This window comes from Babylonia areolata, chromosome 26, assembly GCF_041734735.1.
Source record: "Babylonia areolata isolate BAREFJ2019XMU chromosome 26, ASM4173473v1, whole genome shotgun sequence".
NCBI classification, from domain to species: domain Eukaryota; kingdom Metazoa; phylum Mollusca; class Gastropoda; order Neogastropoda; family Buccinidae; genus Babylonia; species Babylonia areolata.
In genome coordinates, this window is record NC_134901.1 from 31,855,502 (window position 1) to 31,879,081 (window position 23,580).

At 45.3% G+C, this 23,580-nt stretch overlaps 1 protein-coding gene across 1 annotated transcript in view; it reads right to left on the reverse strand.

Moving 5' to 3' along the window:
* Positions 1 to 23,580, reverse strand: part of LOC143300718 (DDB1- and CUL4-associated factor 11-like) — a 120,209-nt gene that overhangs the window by 15,556 nt on the left and 81,073 nt on the right. Inside the window, exons 15-16 of the mRNA XM_076614596.1 lie at positions 9,975 to 10,038; positions 4,904 to 5,056 (exon numbers count right to left, since the gene is read on the reverse strand). Coding sequence (XP_076470711.1) covers positions 4,904 to 5,056; positions 9,975 to 10,038 — 217 coding nt within the window. The remainder of the gene's footprint in view (positions 1 to 4,903; positions 5,057 to 9,974; positions 10,039 to 23,580) is intronic.

Here is a 23,580-nt window from a genome sequence, read left to right on the forward strand (position 1 = left end):
TCACCAAATCATACACTGCGCGCACACACAAGAAATGAGGATGGAATTAATCACTAAATAATACACTACACACACACACACACACACACACACAAGAAATGATGATGGAATTAATCACTGAATCATACACTGCACACACACACACACACACACACACACACACACAAGAAATGAGGATGAGATTAATCACCAAATCATACACTGCACACACACACACACACACACAAGAAATGAGGATGGAATTAATCACCAAATCATACACTGCACACACACAAGAAACGAGGATGGAATTAATCACCAAATCATACACTACACACACACACACACACACACACACACACACACACACACACACACAAGAAATGAGGATGGAATTAATCACCAAATCATACACTGCACACACACACAAGAAATGAGGATGGAATTAATCACCTAATCATACACTGCACACAGGAGAACTAGCACTGGATTCCCTCACTTTACAGATCAACTATGTGGTTCCTGATCACGACAGGAGCAGCCAACCTTCAAGTAAAATCTTCAAAACTACATTTCTTCCTTCTTCTATCAAGCAGTTTGAGAACTGACCTCACCAGGCAAGACAAGGCTTGACTAGACCAGCTTTAAATAAACCAGAGACACTTGTGATTGAATCTGATACTTCCAATCATTAACTCTCTCCGGACGAAGGAATGCTCACGCATTCCTACACAAATGTATTCGGATTCAGACGAAGGAACGGAACAGCATTCTCCGAAAGTAAAATTCCATCATGTGCTGTACACGTGATTTTGTGATTAGCCAAGCAGAGTGCACTATTCTGGGTCACTCCACAATCGAACAGTATGATTGGTCAGCCTGGGATGTGTGGCCCGTCTCGCACACACGCTGACAAAGTCACTGACCGGTCGTCTGCTCGCGTGCCAGCCTGTTAGCAAAGCGGGCTCTTCTCAGAATGTTGTGAAGCAAACAAGGCAGTGACGGCAACGTTTTAGGGTTGCCGAAGTACTTGAAATGCTACAAAGTGAAGGGTCGGACATTGAAGAGGTGGATGATGATGACGAAGAAAGCAAATTTAATGCAGAAAGCGAGCATGGGTATGGTGATTTGGGGTGAAAAATTGGCAGTATTTTCTACATATGGCAAAACTGTAAAAATAAGATGAGAAATTTGATTTTTTTTATATGTAATAGCTCAACACGTAATAAACCAGTTTTGAAAGTTTCATTTTCTTACACAGTATTTTGTATTTTTTGTAATTTTTTTCCAAACCCTTACAAATGGGCCATCTGTGGGGAAAAGCAAGGGAGAAAACTTGTCGTCCCAAGTGAGTTAACCGTTTGACTTAATACTGTTGCCTTTTGGCACCCGCTAGGGAGGCCGCCAACATCGTCAAAAGGCGACCCAATCAGGATAGGTTATTCACAAACCTACCACTCTTATTTTGGGGAGGTTTGAAAGACCATATTTTGTGCATGTGACTAGGTGAATCCCCTTCTATTGATTGACGCCATCTTTACAGTACTTCTGCAAATTTTCGAGTGAATTTATTATAGTTTTATCCGTAACTCCAATCTTTTCACTTTCCAAAATGGTTGCATCAACCAGCAGACAACACTACTTCACAACTGAGCAAGTTATCAAGCAACTGAGACTGCAGCCAGGCCAGCTAAATGAAGATTTGGGCGAAGAACTGCCGTATGATGAAGAAGTTTCATTGTCTGAGGGGGAGAGTGATAGTGGTGGTGACTGGGCACCAAGCCAAGCACCAAGTCGCGAGCGTACAGGGCGAGGCCAGACGAGTGGAGCATGTGTTCCTGCTACAGCCACCACATCAGCAGCTGTGAGTGACCATGATAGTGAAGGGGAAGAGCGTGTTGCTCAAGTCGCAGCGTCTGTGTCACGTCGGAGACCAACAACACAGCATGACCATGGGTCGAGCAGGACCACATGCCAACGACCAGGAGGGAGGGGATGTGGTAGAACAGCTGTGCCAAGCCCTGGTTTGTTTCAGTGGGAGTTGTACCACATGGATGGTCCCTACTGTCCTGCAGAATGGCTTCCAAATTTTACTAAGAAAACAGGTAAGAGCTCTGTGTGTGTGTGTGTGTATGTGTGTGTGTGTGTGTGTGTGTGTGTGCTCGCACATGTATTCACTGAGAGAGTTTGTGACTAAGATTAGGTTGCACTTATTTTTTATATGGACAGATCAGAGGTGCACTGTTCTTTCACTAGTAGCACATATAAACTTATGTGTGCATTGTATCAGACAGGTGTAGGACATTGAACAGTAAGAGCAGTAAGTTTATTTACCACACAAACATTTCATGTCAGTTTTTTTTCTTGTGAAGATTATGGAGATACACTGTGTAAAACATACCTGTGTGAAAATCTTTGTTTTTGCTATTTGTGCACTTGTTTATGAATATAATATCTTTTATTTGCAGTATTTATCATTAGCTGATAATAAATCAGCTGTTATATAATTATTACTAATTGTATTTTAGTTTTTTTTGCTCATGTATTTCAGGTGCCCTTGTCAACACTGTTGAAGTCCAGTGGACTTCTTTATGCATTTCTTCCCATAATCAGCATTCCAACTCATGGCTGACCAGTCTAATCTGTATACAGAGGAGCTGCTGTCAGGCATCACTGAACTCAGTCAACATTCAATGAATGATGCCAAAAACATCACTGTCCCTGAGATGAAGGCATACACAACACTTCAGATTGTGATGGGGCTGTGTAGTAAGCCTGAAATCGAGGACTGCTGCTCAACCTGCCATTTAGAACCATAATGTGCAAGAAGCCAATGTGTCCCACTCTATGCTTTGAACTGTATCCTACTGTGGAGGACTACAGGAAAGCAGCAGCAACCAAAATTCACGGTCTCCAACAGTGAACAGTTCAGACCTGTGTACATATTTGTATACATATTTTACCTCAATTCTTTTATTTTCTGACTTTAGTAGTATTTCAGTTTCATCAGATAGTTGTAAGGTGTATGTATAGTTCCACCACAGTAAGATATTTCAAGTAAGGACACTGTGAAACCTTCAAGTGAAGAGACAGAAATCATCATTTTTCTACAAAAACCAAGCAAGTTCATTCTGTGTGTTTCCCATGGATTATATTCTGGATTACACCATTACATGGGAAATATAGCTGTACTGAAGACTTCAGTTGGTGAGTTTGCTTTGTTTTCAACTGCATTGCTGTGATGTTTATGTCGTACCTGTCTTTGTTTATGTCTGTAATGTGTCGAAGTGCAACATTTATATTGAAAAAAAAACAACATAATAATAATTAACACAAAAATAAAAATACTTTACAACATCATTTATTGCTCCAAAACACAAAAATTCCATCATTCCTCTTGCTTTAAAAAACAAAACAAAAACAGGAAGTCATTTGGTTCAAAAACAAAAAAAGTTACAGTAATTTGAAATCGGTAGGTGTAATTTCTTGCTCTTTCTTGAAAATCAGCTGGCACCAGGGAGTGTTGCACAAGTTTTTATTACAGTATGTTTGATAGTGTCATGTACAGTTGTTTCAGACACAGGTTGGAAGGCAGTGAGGGGAGATCCAGATAACTTGTACAACAGCAGGAGGGGACACAGAATCAGAATCGAGTTTAGTACAAATATCTTTGATCTTGGATATGAAAAAGTCAGCAAAAGCCTGGGGAAGTTCAGGTAGACCAACAGATAATGGTAAAGGAGAAATCTTTGCTTTACCTAGTAAACTGTTTGTGATATTAAATAGCTGCTTAGATGTGGTACAGGTAAGTATCTTAGCATTGAAGAAGGATGATTTTGCATTGTCTATAAATCTGCTGACAAGTTTACTTGCAGTTTGGAAAATTTGTTTGTGTACATGTAAGTTAGTCTTCAACCATCGCCTCTCAGCCCTTCTCCTTTCTTACTTAGCTTCCTGTAGCTGGGGCTGGGCAGAAGAGAACCAGGTGTTGGGTGGCCGGTTGGAAATTTTACGTAAAGTGGGTGGAGCAAATTTGTCAAGAAGATCTTAGAGGTTTTTTTCAGCATCAAGTAATTGAAGGGAACTAAGTCTGGACTGCAGATGAAATTTAAATACTGAAATGTCAATCGAAGTTATGTTTCTGGCTCAACGTATACTGGAACAGGGGGGGGGTTGGAAAGGTTCAGATGCACTTGCACAGTGAAGTGATCTGTGGACAGAGTGTTGTCAACAGAAATGGTCTGTACAAAATTGTCATCTTTTCTAAAAAAAATTTTTTTTTAAACAAACATGACAAAAAAACCAGTAAAGGATGTGGCCTTGACAATGGGTTGGTATGGAGATGACTTGAGACAGAAAGAGTCTAGAAGGTTTATTAGTTTTACAGTGTTGGCATTTGACGGTTTACCAAAGTGAAAGTTAAAATCTATAATGAACAGTGGCCCTTTAAAGTGTTAATATATTCTAGAAAGTTGGGAAACTGTTCAGGAAAGAGACTGTCAGTAAGCTGGTTCTTCTTGCTAGGTGGTGGGTGGTAGAGACAAATACATAGTGGACTATTTGGTAAGGAGAGAGTGAGTTGTGCTCATTCAAAACTGGAATGATCAAAGCTGAAAGTATTATTCAAAGACAGAAACTGAGAGAGATGTTGATCAACTGGAAAAGCAATGCCACCTCCATGCATTGGGCGTGGGAAACTGTAAGTCATGAAACCGGGTGGAGACAAATCTTTGCACTTGGCTTTGTCACCAGCTGGACGAAGCCAAGTTTCATTAATACAGAGACTATCAATTTTTTTGTCAATAATAAAACTGTCGATTGTCAGCCTGTCAGGCGAGTAAACACAGCATTCACTACATAACACTCCACACACTGTGCACCATCATGCCACACCACACACCAATGCACAGAGCAGGGTCCTCACCAACAATGTTGCCAGTAGCACAACCACTGTAGATGAAGCGCTGACCGGTGGTGAAGGCAGGGGAGAAGTGGCAGCGCACCAAGGTGTGAAGTACACAGTGACCCCGGTACGTCATCACCGATGTGTCCCCTTTGATCTGCTTCTTCTTGTTCACTGCACAAAACACACACAGGTTCTGTTACATCATGTTCACTGCACAAAACACACACAGGTTCTATTACATCATGTTCACTGCTCAACACACCCAGGTTCTGTTACATCATGTTCACTGCTCAACACACCCAGGTTCTGTTACATCATGTTCACTGCTCAACACACCCAGGTTCTGTTACATCATGTTCACTGCTCAACACTCACAGGTTCTGTTACATCATATCCACTGCACAATACACACAGATTCTGTTACATCATATTCAATGCACAACACAAACACAGATTCTGTGACATAATGTTCACTGCAAAAAAACACAAACAGAGGTTCTGTTACATCATATTTTAGAGTTTAGGTTTGGTTCAAAGAATCCTTGGTTCATTTGACTCTTCACCTTCACCTATCCCATAACCCGTGGAGGGTCATCATGGCACCGTAGATGGTTTCCAGACCAGCTCTCTCCATCGGTTCCTGCCTCTCGCAGCTCTCTGTGAATGTGGGAAATTCATGTATGTCCATTCTTTGATGTTGTCCTGCCACATTTTCTTTTGTCTCCCTCTCTTCCTACTGCCTGGTACAGTGTCCTGCAGAATGGTCTTTGACAGCCCATCGGATCTTGTGACGTGACCGGACCATTTGAGCATCCTCCTTATGATGACGGTCAGGAGGTCATCATGGTGTCCAATGGCTTGGGTGATCTTCTGTTGGACCTCAGTGTTCGTGACGTGCTCAGTGTAGGAGATGCCAAGGAGCTTTCGGAAGCATCTCATTTCCATGGCTTGGATATTCTTTTGGAGGTCAGCAGTGAGAGTCCACGTTTCACAAGCATTAAGAAACATTAACTGGACCAGTGAGCACACACAGGTTCTGTTACATAACAACACACACACAGAGAGGTTCTGTTACATCATAATCACAGCACAACACACGCACACACACACACAGGTTCTGTTACATCATAATCACAGCTCAACACACACACAGATTCTGTTACATCATAATCACAGCACAACACACACACACACACAGGTTCTGTTACATCACAACACACACACACACACACACACACGCACACACACACACACACACACACACACACAGGTTCTGTTACATCACAACACACACACACACACACAGAGCGGTTCTGTTACATCACAACACACACACACACACACACACACACACACAGGTTCTGTTACATCACAACACACACACATACAGAGGTTCTGTTACATCATAATCACAGCACAACACACACAAACACACACACACACACACAGAGGTTCTGTTACATCACAACACACACACACACACACACACACACAGAGACACAGACACACACACACACACACAGGTTCTGTTACATCACAACACACACTCACACAGAGGTTCTGTTACATCACAACACACACACACACAGAGGTTCTGTTACATCACAACACACACACACACAGAGGTTCTGTTACATCACAACACACACACACACACACAGGTTCTGTTACATCACAACACACACACACACAGAGGTTCTGTTACATCACAACACACACACAGAGGTTCTGTTACATCACAACACACACACACACACAGGTTCTGTTACATCACAACACACACACACAGAGGTTCTGTTACATCACAACACACACACAGAGGTTCTGTTACATCATGGTCACAACACAACACACACACACAGACTCTGTTACATCACCACACACACACACACACACACACACACACACACACACACACACAGAGGTTCTGTTACATCATGGTCACAGCACAACACACACTCACACACACACACACACACACACACACACACACACAAGAGAGGTTCTGTTACATCACGCTCACAGCACAACACACACACACACACACACACACACACAGGTTCTGTTACATCACAATGCACACACACACAGGTTCTGTTACATCACGGTCACAGCACAACACACACACACACACACACAGGTTCTGTTACATCACGGTCACAGCACAACACACACACACACACACACAGGTTCTGTTACATCACGGTCACAGCACAACACACACACACACACACACAGGTTCTGTTACATCATAACACACACACAGGCTCTGTTACATAATGCTCACAGCACAACACACACACACACAGGGTCTGTTACATAATGCTCACAGCACAACACACACACATAGGCTCTGTTACATAATGCTCACAGCACAACACACACACACACAGAGGTTCTGTTACATAATGCTCACAGCACAACACACACACACACACAGGTTCTGTTACATCATAACACACACAAAGGCTCTGTTACATAATGCTCACAGCACAACACACACACACAGGGTCTGTTACGTCACAACACACACACACACACACACACAGAGGTTTTATTACATCATGCTCACAGCACAACACACACATAGGTTCTGTTACATCATATTCAAAGTACAACACAAGCACAGGTTCTGTTACATAATGTTCAAAGCACAACACACACAGAGGTTCTGTTACATCATGCTCAGTGCACAATACACACAGAGGTTCTGTTACATCGTGCTCAGTGCACAACACATGCACAAGTCCTGTTACATTATGTTCACCATAATGATGGAGACAATAAAGAAATAATTAAGATATATTCTGTTATAAATATATCACAATCCATAATGATGTCTATATATAGGGAAGAAGTTCTAGAACTTGTCTGCTGGTGTGATCAAAACAGCTTAGAACTCAACGTATCAAAAACCAAAGAATTAATTTTAGATTTCAGGAAGACCAGATCTGACCCCTTACCACTTGTCATTAACCCTTTCACTGCCAGGAAAATAAAATTTAACTGAAATCTATTTGCCAGGGTTTTTTCACAAAAAACGGGTATAAATTTTCAAAAAATTCTGTGCTCTTTGTTACTGGAGAAAGACCCATAAAAGTATATATTTTCTGAAAGGTAAATGAATAAAGAATACAAAACACATGCTGTTTTCCCATTTTATATATTTTTAGTGACATGCTGTTGTTTTGAAATCAGTGTTTTGTTTTTTGTCACATTTTCAACTTGTTCATTACAAACATTAGTCAGGTAATTTGCACAAAAACATATTTTCTGGACAAATGGATATCTGCAAACACAAAATCATACTAGAACAACCACAATATATATATTTTTTTTAAGAGATAGATACACAATACATTGTGACTTCTCCAAGTGATAAGATGGATGTGAGGCCACGCCCCCTCAGTCTCCACCCCCCTCCTCTTCACCCCTCTCACACGGTCACTTGATTCAGTTCTCATCAGACCGCGTTGGCTGCGTGCCAAGAATACCGCTCTGCTGCTAATTTGGTTGTTCTGTCGACTGCTAATATCTATACAGCCGGCATCACTCACTGATAGTCGCAACTTGGCCACTCTCTTGATTGCTCCCTTTATTTTCTATCATATCGTCCTATAAATGTTCATCACTATCTTCTTCGAATTTACGCTTCAATTCTTTCTGAGCATCAGCTAAAGAAAGAAATCTTGGTTGATTTAGTTCGTCACGATCGCATGTCTTGAGCACGGCGTCAGTCCGACATTTTGTTGAGTGAGCGAGGAGAGAAGTCAGGCAAACACTTGGACAGTGACCCAACCAAAACGTTCAAATAAAGGACTGCTTCATGACATAGATGGGGTTTCTAGCTATGAATAGAATCTGGAGAGATTCCCCAGGCTAAAGCTACCACTATTTTTGTCAACGAAGTGAATGCAAACCAGGGAAAAGTCAGAATATTTCGATGACGAGTTATCTCGTCATTGTGGCAGCGAAGCATACATGCTTGCCATGACAAGTTATCTTGTCATCCAGGCAGCCTAGGGGTTAAAGACAAGCAAGAAGAGATCATCAGCAAATTTTAATTTCTCAGACTGATTATTTCCAGTGATTTGAAATGGGAGCAAAATATTAAAAAAATTGTTAAAAAAGCACAACAGCACATGTACTTTCTTTGGGACCTCAAAAAGTTTGGAATTAAAAAAGAAATCATGGCTGATTTTTACCAAGCAGTCATTGAAAGTGTGTTAACCTTCACTATTACTGTTTGGTACGGAAACATTTCCAAGGCAAAAGTTGCAGTCCTGAACAGAATTGTAAAAACTGCCACCAAGATTACCAGGGCTGATCTACCTTCTCTAGACGACATATTTTATAAATGACTACTCAAAAAAGCAAAATCAATCAGCCAGGACAAATCACATCCAGCTTTTCAGGATTTTCGAAATGCTCCCCTCTGGTCAACAGTGCAGAAGTAGAAGGACAAAAACGAATTGCTTCACCAATAGCTTTTCCCCCAAAGCAGTCAATGCCCTGTCTCTCAAACAAATCCAGTGTGACTGAATAGAACTGTGCAATCAACAACCATTTTCCTGAAGATCTAGTCATAAACCCCATCCTCATGTAATATGTGACTTCTGTTCAAACGTGTGTATGTGTGTGTGCATGCATGCGTGCGTGCATGTGTGAGCGTGCACAAGTTCTTGTACTGATAGGCACTTGTATGTATCCTAAATTCTACTGTGTCTGTGTTTGTGTATGATTTTTGAATTATGTTTGTACCTTTTTATGTACTATCCCCCCAATATTCCTTGTGACCCTGGTACACTTGGTCATAAATACATAATCTATTCTTTTTTTTGTATCAGTTTTCCTGAAAGGTTTGTGTGTGTTGTGCACATGTGTGCATGGATGTGCATGCACATGTCTGTGTGTTTGCATGTACATTACTTTATAATAACCAACACATATGCTTTACTTCTCAAGACACAAACATACAGAGAAACACACACACAGAATCACACACACACACACACACACACAGGGCAAACATGCCCTTCTATCCCCTACAGCTCAAAAGATTTTAAACCAAAGACCAAGGTGCACTCACAGCTGCGAGGGACTTGCTGCCACCTGTAGTCCCACCTCTGTCCTGACACAGCGTTCTTGGTGGCCTGCAGCAAAAAAGGGTTCATCTGTACTCCACTCCCTGCCTCTTTCCTTGCCTGTCCTTAGACACCCTTGCATATCTCTTCAGTGTCCTAATACAGTTTCTACCTGCTATTTAACACCAGTTCAAGGTTAAAAGCCCCTAAAGCAAAGGCAAAAAATCCCTGGGATTCTGATTAACCCTCTAGCATTTGCATGTGTTACTGAGAAACTCTTCCCAGTATTTGTAACTTTTCACACATATTCAAAGAAAATATGGTTCCCCAGATACACACAGCACCATAGACTTATTATTCAATGCAGAGCGTTCCTGTTTGGCCAAAATGTTCACAAGTTATTGCACTTTGTTCTGCACACTGAAATGTGTGTCTCATCTACATGCGTCATGCTGCTGTCGCCTCAATTGTCAACAAATAAAGGCAAAATCACAGTGACATCATGCAGTTCGTGTACAACTACCCTCTACCATGCTCAGTATACATTTCTGAGTCAGAAATAGTAAGTACAGTCCTACCGAAACTTGTCCTCTACTGAACCACCATCATTGTAATCCAATCAAATATGTACACTTGTCACAAAATTAGTGTCACCAAGTCTATTTTTTCTGAGTGGAGAGTACTCAAACACACTGAATAAAACACTGATTGTAGCACACAATGTACATTATTTACAAATATAACACACAGGCTTCTATTTACAGGAACACTGAGTGTCTCATTCACCAACAGTCAGCTAGATGACTGTCACATTGCAGGTGTCACACCCAAGTGCCAAGCTGTGTCACCTGTCACCCTACACCATGTCTCTGCTTGGCGTATTTGGTTTTGTTCGCCACACTTTGAAAAATATATTCAGGCACAAATGAATATGAACGGGGTCAGTTGGCAGCACAGACTCTGGTGTTTGTACTGTTGCACTTTGCCAAGTGGTCTGCAAAGATACCAGTAGAATGCTATATTCAGGATCACTCTCCGCTTCACAATCTTCTCCTTTTTTGTCTCCGTCTTTATTTACATCTTTTCCTTCTCTATCACACAAAAGAGGATTGGGCCTTTTTAGAGGAAATAGAGAACGAACTTGTAGACTCAGTCATTATCTGTGGAGACCTTAATGCAAGATCGAAGTTATGGGACCAGCGGAACACCAATCCACAAGGACTCGCACTTGAAGGAATGATAGGGGAAATTCTTCTTAGCCCATTAACAACCACATCCCCAACTCGCCTTGGAACAAGACAAGGGGACAGTGACAGTGTGATCGACATCGCTCTAACATCTCCAAAATTCTGAGCAGAAATGAATGCAGAGACACTTCCATACCAAGGCAGCGACCACCTCCCGGTAGCTTTCAGTCTACAGAAACTGTCAGATAAACCCTGTATGAAACTGCATGATCCATTTCAGTATGAAACCAAAGAGACAACCGTCATCGAAAAATTAAGACGCAGAAGAAACAAAAGAACGGCACCGAACAGGATGCAATCTATTCAGCCCCCATGGTGGAATACCGACACAGAGAGCATGGATAGAAAAACATGTGGCTGTCAAACTTTGGCAAAAAGAAAGAACAAAACCACCTCCGGACAAAGATAATGAAACAAAAATGAAAGAAAAAACTAAACAGCTTGAAATCATTGCTCAAGAGGCCAAAAGTGACAAGTGGAAACAGTTTTGCGAGGCACTCAGTTATGACTCAACATTGACAGAGTTCTGGCAATTTTATCGTCGCATGGAAGGGAAAACGTGCACAACAACCACCCCAGACATGGTAGACACTGACGGAACCAAACTTAAGACAAACGAAGAAAAAGGATCTGCCCTGCTCAAACGTTTCATACAACAGAGTGATCAAAGAAACTTAGATGAGAAAAAGAAATATGTTGAGGAGTTAAACCAAACCCTTATGCAGACTGGACCTGATGATGACTTGACAATAGATGATCTAAACGAAGCAATAGCTAAATGCAAGAAAGAATCAGCTCCTGGCCAAGACAAAGTTCGCTACCCGGACATCAAGGAACTATCGGAAGAAGACAGAAGCAAACTTTTCAATCTATATCAAAACAGTTTCCACAATGGACATGTGCCAGAGGACTGGACACACAGCTTCTTAAAACCCATACCAAAACCAGGAAAGGACCATCATCAGGTAAGCGGATACCGGATCCTAACCATGCAAAACATTGCTGGAAAGCTCATGGAACGCATGATAGCCAGGAAACTTGCAAGGGATCTTGAACACAGGCACATTCTCCCTTCAAATCAAGGTGGTTACAGAACAGGCAAGTCCACATGGGAAAATGCAGCTGCTTTTGCATATGAGGTGTATGAAGGATTTCAAAGAAAAGAAGAAACACTAGCAGTAGCAATCGACTTTGAAGATGCCTACAATAAAGTCCAGTTTGCGCACCTCATGGAGCTGCTACTAAGGTATGGAGTAAGTTTGACACTGACAAGATGGATAGCAGCAGCACTTCAGGAAAGAACCGTCGTCCTACGCCTCAGAGATTGGATGTCTGCACCTTTTAAACTATCCATGGGACTGCCACAAGGGTCTCCGCTCTCTCGTGTCCTCTACAATGTCTACACGAAGGGCGTTGCAGACTTAAACAACAATGGAATAGCTCGGGTGCTTACTCTTGCGGATGATGGCCTGGTCTTCAAAACTTCGAAAGATGCTCAGGAAAGAACTAAAGCCGTCCAGAAACAACTCAACAATATTGCTCAATGGTGCAAAGACACAGGATCTTCCATCAATCCAGCGAAAGCCCAAATGTTGTTGTGCACCCTCAACAACAGAACCGCGAGCAAATCACCACCTTCTGTGTCATTCGATTGGATTCAGATCGAGAAAACTGAATGCCTACGCTACCTAGGAACACTTCGACAGGATGCTGACCTTCAGAAAACATATGGAAAATACTGTTCTCAAATGCAAAAAGGGCCTTTCAGTCTTAAAAGCAATGGCAACCAAAGGTATTGAACAACGCCACCTCTTCCTGCTATACCAATCACTCGTCCTCAGTGTGATCGACTAAGGACTTGGGCTAACAACACCGTCTCAAAGCAACCTCCTAAAATTAGAAAGAGTTCAAAATGAAGCTATGAGGCTGATCCTTGGAACAACAAAAGACACGCCCACAGAAACCATGCGATACCTGCTTGACCTTCCTTCAGTGCAGGCCAGAAACAAGTTAGAACAGGTCAAGACCTACTTCAAAGCATTAGAAAACCCTCAAAACCCACTGCATGAAGCAGTCAAAGAACCAAAAGGCAGCCGTCTAGGACGAGGAAGATCATGGATGGGGAAAGCAGAAGACACAATCCAGCTAGTATGCCGACTACAAGACCTGAAAGAAACAAAAGAATGGGAGAAAAACCCCAAAAACCTCAACCATCTATTCAACACAGCCATTTCACCCACTCTAGGAAGACATTGTCGGGAATGGCCAGAGGGCAAAACTGATGCGGAAGTGAAGCTACTCATAAAAGAAAACAGTAAAGAAGAGGACATCACCATATACACAGATGGCTCAGTCACCAAAGACCAATCCGGTTGGGGATTCACTGCGAAACAAAATGGAAAAACAGTTAGGGAAGAGAATGCTGCCTACAAAGTCACAACCTCCAGCCTAACGATGGAAGCTGAAGCTGTGACACATGCCCTCCAGTGGCTATCGTCCATCCATACGCCCGGAAACCAACATGCCATGATTCTAACCGACTCAATGAACCTCATACAGAAAATTGAAAACGGAACGGGAAGCCCAGAGTGGCATAAGGCAATGCGCAACTTTCAGATTAAAAAACTCACATGGTCATACTGCCTGGGACATGCAGGTGTTAAGGGAAATGAGTGAGCTGACAGACTTGCTGGTAACGCAACACCAACGAGCACCCTACATCTAGGAAAATCGGAAATCCTCAGAAAAGTCAAAGAATATCAAAAATAACAGGTACAAGGCCATCACACCATCGATTGCCTCAAAGAAATAAAAGCAGAGAGAGGGAGCGGCCGTAAGTCTAACACCAAAGGTAGAGCACGATGCTTTGCAAATCAAACAAATATCGGCATCATTTCCAAACCAACATTGCGCAAATTTCTTCAAAACGGAACAGAGTCTCTGTGGGCTTTTCCAAATACAATAGACTGAGCAACACACTAGACGCCACATTCTTGGCATCAGAGATCTTTTCCCACCCCTCTTGCGGCCAATCAGTGGCAGCCTCTGTGTGTGTGTGTATGTGTGTGTTTGTGTGCATGTGTGGGTCTGTGTTTTTGAGTGCGTTTGTGCATGCGCGAGAGTGTAAGCGTACACAAGTGTCAGGAGAGTTCTGTGCACGTGCGTGTGTGTGTGTGTGTGAGGGGGAGGTGGGTGTGTGTGTGTGGGGGGGGGGGGGGGAGGTGGGGTAGAGGATGAGGTATGTGAGTGTATGCATGCCTACACTGTGGGAGCAACAGGATATTGGAACGTATATATATATATCTCTGTATATATGTGTGTGGGGTTGGGGGTGGGAGATATGGGCGTATGTGTGTGTGCTTGTACAGGTAAGTGTTCATCTGTGTGTGTGTTTGTGTGTGTGTGTGTGTGCCGTGGAAGCTGTGATACATAGACTAGAAATGAGTGTGTGGAGGAGGGGGATAGAGGAGATGCAGGGTAATGTGTGGTGTGTGTGTGTGTGTGTGTGTTAGAGCTCATGTACATTTATATGTATTTGACTGTGCTTTCATATCTGTGAAACTGCATGTTTGGTACATATCTGTTATGCATGTGTGGGTGTATGTCTGAATGTGTGTCTTCATGTTTTACATTTATTTGCTTATTTATTATCATTGTTGTCTTATTTATTTATTATTATTTTATTTTTATTATTATTATTACTACTATCTTTTTTATATTATAATTATTATTTATTTATTTATTTATGTAAGCTTATCTATTATTTATTCACCTTTCTTCTTTTTTTCTCAAGGTCTGACTAAGCACGTTGGGTTACGCTGCTGGTCAGGCATCTGCTTGGCAGATGTGGTTTCGCGTACATGGATTTGTCTGAACGCAGTGACGCCTCCTTGAGCAACTGAAACTGAAAGTTCTATATCAAACTCCTCATGTTGCCTTACAACAGCCTCAACTTCTTCCTTCATGTAATCTTCCCACATTTCATTTTCAATACAGGCCACATTTTCAGCTCTGAGAAAGCCTGTGAATGAAACAGCAAGACAAGGGCCAAATTCTTATGAAAGGGGGTCTGTTTAGTGCCAAAAGTAGCACCATTCTTTCATTGGTTTATCTTAACTTTCATGGGAATCTTCAGTCATGGTGTATGTGTGCAAGGCTGTGGTCAGTGCATGATGGAAATTCCCCACCATGCCGGATTTCCAGGCAGCACGCTGCAGCAGGAATAAAGAAACAGTGGGGGTTTCCAGCTAGTGGTCTGCAGCAGGGTAAAAAGTTAGAGGGTTAAAAAGCAGAGAAGTGGTGGACAGTTCTCCACCTGACCACACCCACTCTGGTTTTACTGACAGGCTGTCAGGAGCAGAAGGAACATATTTCTGGATCTGAATATATCATTTAAATTGAGCAGTGGTGTCTCAGTGCTATTATTTACTCTGACCTCCTGCAACCTACACAGTCAGTTTGCGCCTTTTACAATTTTACAGTACGGGCTACAAACTCCTGTCTTTACACCCCCTCTCTCTCTCTTGTTTTCTCCCCCTTTCTCTGTGCTGGTTTAAAAAATACACAACCCCATGACGAGTTAATTTGTTCATTTTAGTATGTCTTCAACTTGAAATTTATTAACTCTTTCTATACTAAGGTACGCTATAGTGTACTACATGCGCACAATGCTTTGTTACTGTGGTATGCTATAGTGTACCACGAGTTAAAAAAAATTTGTAGTTCATTGGTTAACACTTTTGTGCAAAACTAAACGGCACAGCTCTGTTCTACAGTCACCCAAAAAGTGCACCTGTACATTTACTGTGGCTGAAAATGCCTTTGTTTAAGCACAATACATGCGAGTGTACAGTCACCCATCTCGCTAACTCGCTTGACAAGATGGCCTCTCTGTCAACTTCAGCAAGTACTGTGGCTCAAAGTTGAATACAAACTGATTCTATAGTGGATATCCACTGTGCATGCACAGTTGCCCATTCAGTTGCTACAATTAGGAAGTGTCTATGGTTACAAAAGGCCACATTTGTAAAATTTCTGTTATGTCAGTTGTGAAAAACACAGATTTTTTCAAATATGATTAATAGGAGGAGTTTGTATTATACTCCATGTTTGGTGATACATATACTTACCATGTCAAACTGATGCAAACTAGGCCTATTGGTTTGCTCTGCTTGGCCAAATTTCGCGTGTCTAACAGTGAAAAGATGAGCTGTCTTGCCCCGTCCGCTCTTAGCCTATCAAATGCCTCTAAAAGCTATAAGCACTGAATCATTACATGGCCATCAAAGAAAATGCCCCATGAGAACCACAGCAGAGATGCGGGGATGGACAGGCAGGCATTCGAGTTTGACATGGTAAGTATATGTATCACCAAACATGGAGTATAATACAAACTCCTCCTTTTGGTGTCATATACTGTACCATGTCAAACTGATGCAGAATTTAAAGCAAATGGAGGAGGGCAACGCCTACTGGTTCATATGGGGAACCCTTGTAACCGAGACGGCAGTGTTAGCCGTGACAAAGGAAATCCCCTTGGAACTGTCAGCCCTGGTCATACAGAAATCCCTGAGGTAGAAGTTGATGAAGGAATTCTCAGACCGCCAGAAGACTGCCTCCAAGACATGCTGCAGTGGCACTGAGTGCTGGAAAGCAGCCGAAGTAGCTATGGCCCACACTTCGTGTGCTCTGGGATTAGGACAGCTGATATCCCTGTGTGCATGAGAGTAGGCTCTACAATTGACTTGGGAAACCCAGCGGGAAATGGTGCCTGCAGCGATGTCTTTCTTGTACTTCTCATTGATGGAGATGAGAAGACGCCTCTGAGAAGAACGCCTATGGCGAGAACTATCCCAATAGTATTTGAGACACCGAACAGGGCAGAGATGCCTATCCTCATCATCTTGGGCAAGAATATCAGACAAAGGTCTGACCCTCAGAGAGGGGGAAGGGACCTTGGGGTCTTGGTTCTTAGCCAGAAACTCTGGAAAGAAATGAAGAGTGATGGAACCATCTCTGTGGAAGGCCAGATCTTGTGGCATTCCACTAAGACCATGAATCTCGCTTCTACGACGGCCTGTGGCCAGCAACAGAAGGAAAGTGGTCTTGAGGGTGAGCAAGTCGAAAGGAATAGTCTCCAATGGCTCGAAGGGCTGTTTTCGAATGAAATCCAGCACCAGGAACAAGTCACAGAGGGGCACTCTTCTGGGGTTTCTAGCTTCCTTCACAGAGGCACCTAGCCACCTCTCTGAGCAGGAAATCTGCTTCAAAGGCGGGACCACCTAGCTGTTTGATTGTGGTACAGATGGCAGACCTGTACCCTCGCACAGAACTAGCAGACAGGTTGAGAACCGAGGAGCAGTGAGCCAGAAAGTTGGCCAGCTGTATGCTCGTAGGGTTAGTAGAGGAAATATCATGAGCTGTACACCACCGCAACCATTTCTTCCAGCGAAAGTCATACAAAGTCTCAGTTCCCTCCCTCCTTGCTTTGGAGACTATGGAGAGGAGGTCAGAGGAGGCACCCCCTGGGTCAGCGCAGCCGACACAGAGGCCGACCGAGGGGTCGAAGACTTCAATGGTGATGCTGACAGTTCCGACCGCACAGCAGCCACGTGTGCAGGTGGAGCAGTTGAGGAGTGGAATGACGAATGCCCGAACGAGGCTGCCTCAGCAGATGAGATTTGGTTTCGAGTTCCAGGGGTGGAACATGTGTCAGAGACTGAAGATCCGGAAACCAGGGCTGGGCTGGCCATTTCGGCGCAATGAGGATCAGCTGCAGGCGTTCCAATCTGGCTTTCCGTTTCACCTTGGACAGAATTGGAAAGGGAGGAAACACGGAGGCAATCAGACTGCTCCAGTCTAGAGAGAGAGCATCCACTGCCCACGCTTCTGGGTCGGCAACCGGAGAGACATAAGTGGGAAGTCTCTTGTTGAACTTTGTGGTAAAAAGGTCCACCATCAGCCGAAACCACCGTTCCCACACCCCCTGAAGGGTGTCCTTGTCCAGGGTCCACTCTGTGTGGATGACACTCTTGGACCTGCTGAGAGCATCTGCCAAGATGTTGGCTTTTCCTGCTATGTGTCTCGCTGAAAGTGCAATGCCCTTGCTGTGGCACCAACGGAGGAGAGCCTCGGTCCGCAGGGAGAGGTCTGCCGAGTGCGCTCCCTCCCCTTTGTTCACGTAACATGCGACCGTCGTATTGTCCGTGAACAAGCAGATGGTCTTGCCAGTGGCCTCCCCCATGAAGTGCAGGAGAGCCCTGCGAACTGCCTCCAGTTCCAGAACATTGATGTGGCATAGGTGCTCCTTCGGGGACCAAGTCCCTGCTGCATGGAGTGAGTCCATGTGGGCTCCCGAGCCCAGGGAGGTGGCGTCTGTGAAGAGTGCCACCTGAAGAGTAGGTGGGGCTATGGGCATCCCCTGTGTCCAAAGAGGGGTGGTTAACCACTCTGATGTCACCTCGAGGAACCACTCGCCCAGACATATCTGGGTATCCCATGGCTGAGTGCTCTGGGACCACCATAACCTCAGTGCCCTCTGGAGAGGGCGCTTGAGAACCCTGCCAAGGGGAATGAGAGGTGCCATGGACTCCATCATGCCCAGGAGGGAAGAAAGTGTCTGCGCTGTTGCTTGGAGGAATGGCGCAAGTGGCTGAGGAGGCCTGCCAGACGGTCCCAGCGATCTAGCGTCGGAGAGACTATCATGGACCGCGTGTCGAATCTCATCCCTAAGAAGTCGAAGGACTGACTTGGGGACAGATCGCATTTCTCCTGGTTCGTGAGGAAGCCCAGTTGGGAGCAAAGGTCTAGCAGTCTGGCCGTATGACTCTGGCACAGGGCCTGCGACTGGGCCAGGATAAGCCAGTCGTCCAGGTACACACAGAGATGAATGGATTCCGACTGGACGATGGACACCAATTCCCGCACCACCTTGGTAAACAGGAAAGAGGCAAGGGACAGACCAAATGGGAGGGCCAGGAACTGGAACACCTTGTCCCTCCACACGAATCTCAGGTACCGGCGGGATGCCGAATGGATGAGGATATGAATATAAGCATCTTTCAGATCGATAGAGGTAGCCCAATCGCCCTGTTGAATGGTCTCCCGAATCTGTGCCTGTGTGTCCATCTTGAATTTGATTTTGGGGTGGAATTTGTTGAGGGGGGACAAGTCCAAGACTGGTCTCCACCCTCCCGAGACCTTTGGAATCACGAACAACCAGCCGTAAAAACCGGGGCCCGGGTCCAAGAGTTGAGATATCGCCCCTATGAGGAGTAGGTGCGATATCTCTTTCTCTAAGACGCTCTCCTGCTCCATCGAGCTGGGCACAAGAGGAGGAGGAGTGGATCTTAGACGGGGGCGGTCCTCCGCCCAAGGCAGCATGTACCCCGACTCTAGCACTGATACAATCCAGTCGTTGAGTCCCAGAGCACGCCACTGTGTGCATGCCGGGACAAGTTTCCTACTTGGAGGGGCTGAACGACTGGCGGTGCTGAATCAGGGCCCAGTCATTGGGGGTGCTGCCTTCTGACCTTGGACGGACATGAGGTGGTTTATTCCTCTGCCGCTGATTCTGTGCACGCCGCTTTGACTTAGGCGGCGTGGTATATGGAGGGGCCCTGGTGGCCGGTCTCTTCAATGGCATAGAACCCTGGCGCCCCTGGGAGGTGGCTAAATATGAGGCCACCTCCCTGTTTGTCTCTGCCCTGTGGCTGACAAAATGGGGCGCATACTGGCCGAAGAGGGTGTGCTGCTGTGCTGGGATGGACCGCAGGGCAGCCCTCTCCTCTACAGGAATGTTAGATAGGCGGAGAACGGCATCACGCCGCACTGGCACAGTATTGAAGTGAAGGCTGGCAGCTGTGTCTGCAGCTGCCGTGAGACCAGATGCTACCCTACTGCCAAAAGTGTTTAACCTCTGGTCGGTGAAGAGGCACGGCGGGACAGAGGAAGGAGACCCCGCGTCCTGATTAACCGGACGCTGTTCCCACAGCTCACTGGCCCTGTGGAGGAACGCGTCGAAGAAGGTATAAGCCGTGGAAACCTCGATTTGTCCCACTCTGCTAACGTTTTAAAGGACAGAGTAGCTGAAGTGGGGAAGGTGGTGCGCTGTGAGACCAACATCCTGTCCTGCGCGGAGGGCTCTGCTTCCATGTAAGCAGGGTGGTCCTGTGTGTACCAGGACCACACCCTTCCCTTGAGAGGAATCTTTAACTCTTTCGTTCCTATTTTTCTATGAACCATTACTCCCCCTTGTTCTGAGATCCCTACCATTCGCATATTCCCTTCATTCCTGGATTTAGAGAAGAGAAAGAAAGTATGAAGTAGGGTACTTATTTTGGAGGCTTACGGTAATGCGGCTCATTACAGTACACTAAGATTGTCATATACTGTTGTGTTCAGAATTGATGTGAGAAGTTGTCTGAGACCCTGTTGACACTATAGGGTGACATCTCTGGTGACACTCAGGTGTAAAACAGGTGACTATGGGATCAAACACAATGCATACAACTACGTACTACATGCAGGACAGTGTTTTGCTTGCAGAGTATGCACATCATGCAGGTACTCACCGAGTAGTGCCTCGCATGTATCTCAGTGCCACACTGCTAGTCATATCCACGAAAAACTGTCACAATTGTCACTACTATTGTCCTTATCACATGAATGATTTGAACTTTGTCTCAAAGAGAATATATGCCTTTCACTACACTAGCAGTCACTGAGCCAGAGTCAGATCATTATCTACACAATTCTTGAACAAAAACTATTCAGAAATGATACTGTCTCAAAATATGCATGTCCATGTCACAATCATCACGTAATATGCCACACAAAGGTGACACGTGTGTGATATACCTTGAAGCAGTCATGCCAGTCACTGCACAAGTATACACCACAATTTTCACACTTCTTACTTTTTTTAACTTTTCATCACCCGCTATCTGTGCTTCTGTAGCAACAGCTAATCGCACTCTCTCCTTGTCATTCATTTGAAACAGATCGAAATCATTATCTGTTAGAGCGTTGTAAAACTCATCATCAGAAAACTGGTCACAATCCGAACTTTCTACACATTCCATTTTTCTGTGTCCGTGTGTCTACACAGCACATCAGCAAGAATGTAGCGGCGCCCACTTTCCCACGGCCTAGGGAGGGGGAAGGGGGTGTCTGGCATCCATTCCACTGATAAACACTGCCCCGCTAGTGACCTGGTCAAGGATAGATGACGCGCACTGATGACGCGTCTCGCAGGAAGTTCAAAGCGCTTACTGCGAGAACCGATTTTCCGGGCTGCAGGAAGGAAAGGGGGAATTCTCTGCGGCACGGTTTTCCGGCGTCCAGGAATGAAGGGTAAAAATCCTGTAAACCGGAAAACCGTGCTGCAGGGATGAAAGAGTTAAGGAACTTGCCCGGGGAAAGAGCGCCCAGGGCAGAGTGGGACTCCCTGCCTGGAGGAGGGATGGAAGCAGCACCCCTGACAGTGCGGGCTGGCTTATTAAGCCATTCCTGCGCCATTTCTGGCACTCTGAGTCGCCTTGTGGTTCTGGAGTTAGAGTCACATGGCCTAAGGAGGGTCAAGGGTAACAAAGTAGCCTGAGGGACTGATTCGGCAGGCCAGGCGTGACCCTATTGGGGAGGGTCAGTTCGAGCTCGGCAAAGTCCGAGTTTGGTTCAGGCTGGTCCCTAGGGAGGCGCGGGCTCAATCTGTCCCCCCTGGGATGGGGGCGAAGAGTGCTCATCTGCTTGTTCGTCCTCATCCGAAGACAGGGGCTCCCACTCTTGCTCCCAGTCCATCCCCTGCTGGGTGCCATCCCAAGTGGATGTACCCACTGGGGCGTCCTGTGAGCTGTGGTCAGCCCAGCGGGATGAGCTGGGACGATCCCGAGCAGGGACCATGGCCGCAGCTGTTATGTCCTTGACGCCTGAAGCGGGTGGGGAGCGCGTGGCACCCTGTGAGATGTGCTGGGTTGGGTCCGGTGGGGAGCGGACAAGGGGTTGGCCCCTGGTCCTCCTGGCAACCCAGCGTGCACCACAGGTATGGGTAGAATGGGGTAAACCTCCCGTGGGCACCAGCCATCCTGTGACCCAAACCCCAAGGGTCACTGGCGCCTTGACCTCCATGAAGGGAAAAAACCTGGCCAAGTCAGAGGGAGGTCAGGTCCGACTTGGGTGTCAGTCCCACCCGAAGACGAGCGGTCTGACTGCCTGTAACCACCTGACACGTGCGGGCCTCCCCCAGCAGGGGAGACCGGCCGGATAGCGGGAAGACCTGCAGAGCAGGTGGCCACGCACCCCGAATCCCCTCCCGTGGGGTGACTGGGGTGGCTTGGCCCGGGGTGGGCAAAGTAGAGGTGCCCCCCCGGAACCAAATTTTTCTCCCCCCCAGAAGGAGGTGAGGGAGGGGGGTCGACAGAGAAGGGAGGAGGGGGAACAGCAATGGGGCCCCTGAGGGCCGTCTCCGAGTGGGGACCCGGGTAACATCCGGGCGCGGCCTCCCCTTGGGAGTTCGCGCCTAGCTGCGAGTCCCCACCGCCAAGAGAGGACTTGCCACTCCCCCCTCTCCCTGCCTTGCGCTGGGACACCTCGGGAGGCGACGCTCGTACCCCTTTCCCCCCCGGTCCCCTTCATGACCGTTTTACTGGCACGAGAGTCGCCTCCGCGATCAGCGTCTAAAGACGCATCGCCGCGGTCTGTATCGGGAGGAATCATGAGCTCCGGGCCTGGGAGAGTCTCTTGCCGAGTCTCAGTCCCAGCATCATGATCCCTGCCTTTGTGGGATGGCATACGAGGCATGGTACCCGCTCTTAGGCACCCAGCAAAAATCCGACCACCAACAGAGAAAGGAAAGATAGGATCGACTTAGAGGTAGAGAAAAACGAACAAATCGAGGGGGCCAAGTCCAATTGAGTACACAGAATGTAAGAATACAATACAGACAAGCCGCATGCAGCAAAGTAAGACCAAATGAATACGCTTAATAGCCAAAAAAAAGCGCAAGACGAGACAGAGTGTAAACCTGACAAGATGGCGTGGAGAGCCTTGGCCAAAGGAATGATTCAGCGCTTATAGCTTTTAGAGGCGTTTGATTGGCTAAGACAGATTTTTTTCAAAATATGATTAATCAGTCAATAATTAAGTAAGTGCTTTGAAACTTTGCCAAATGTTAGTCCATTCTATTCTTTATATCATCACAAAATTTCACAGTTTTATGTAATTGCATTCTCTTTTTTTTTTTTTAGATATTTTTCTTGTAACATCAACAAACAGCCAGTACAGAGAGTATAATAAAGGAAGTCTTCAGACAGTATAGAATGAGTTAAAGGGGCATACACATACTGATTTTAGTGTTGTTTTCTCTGCT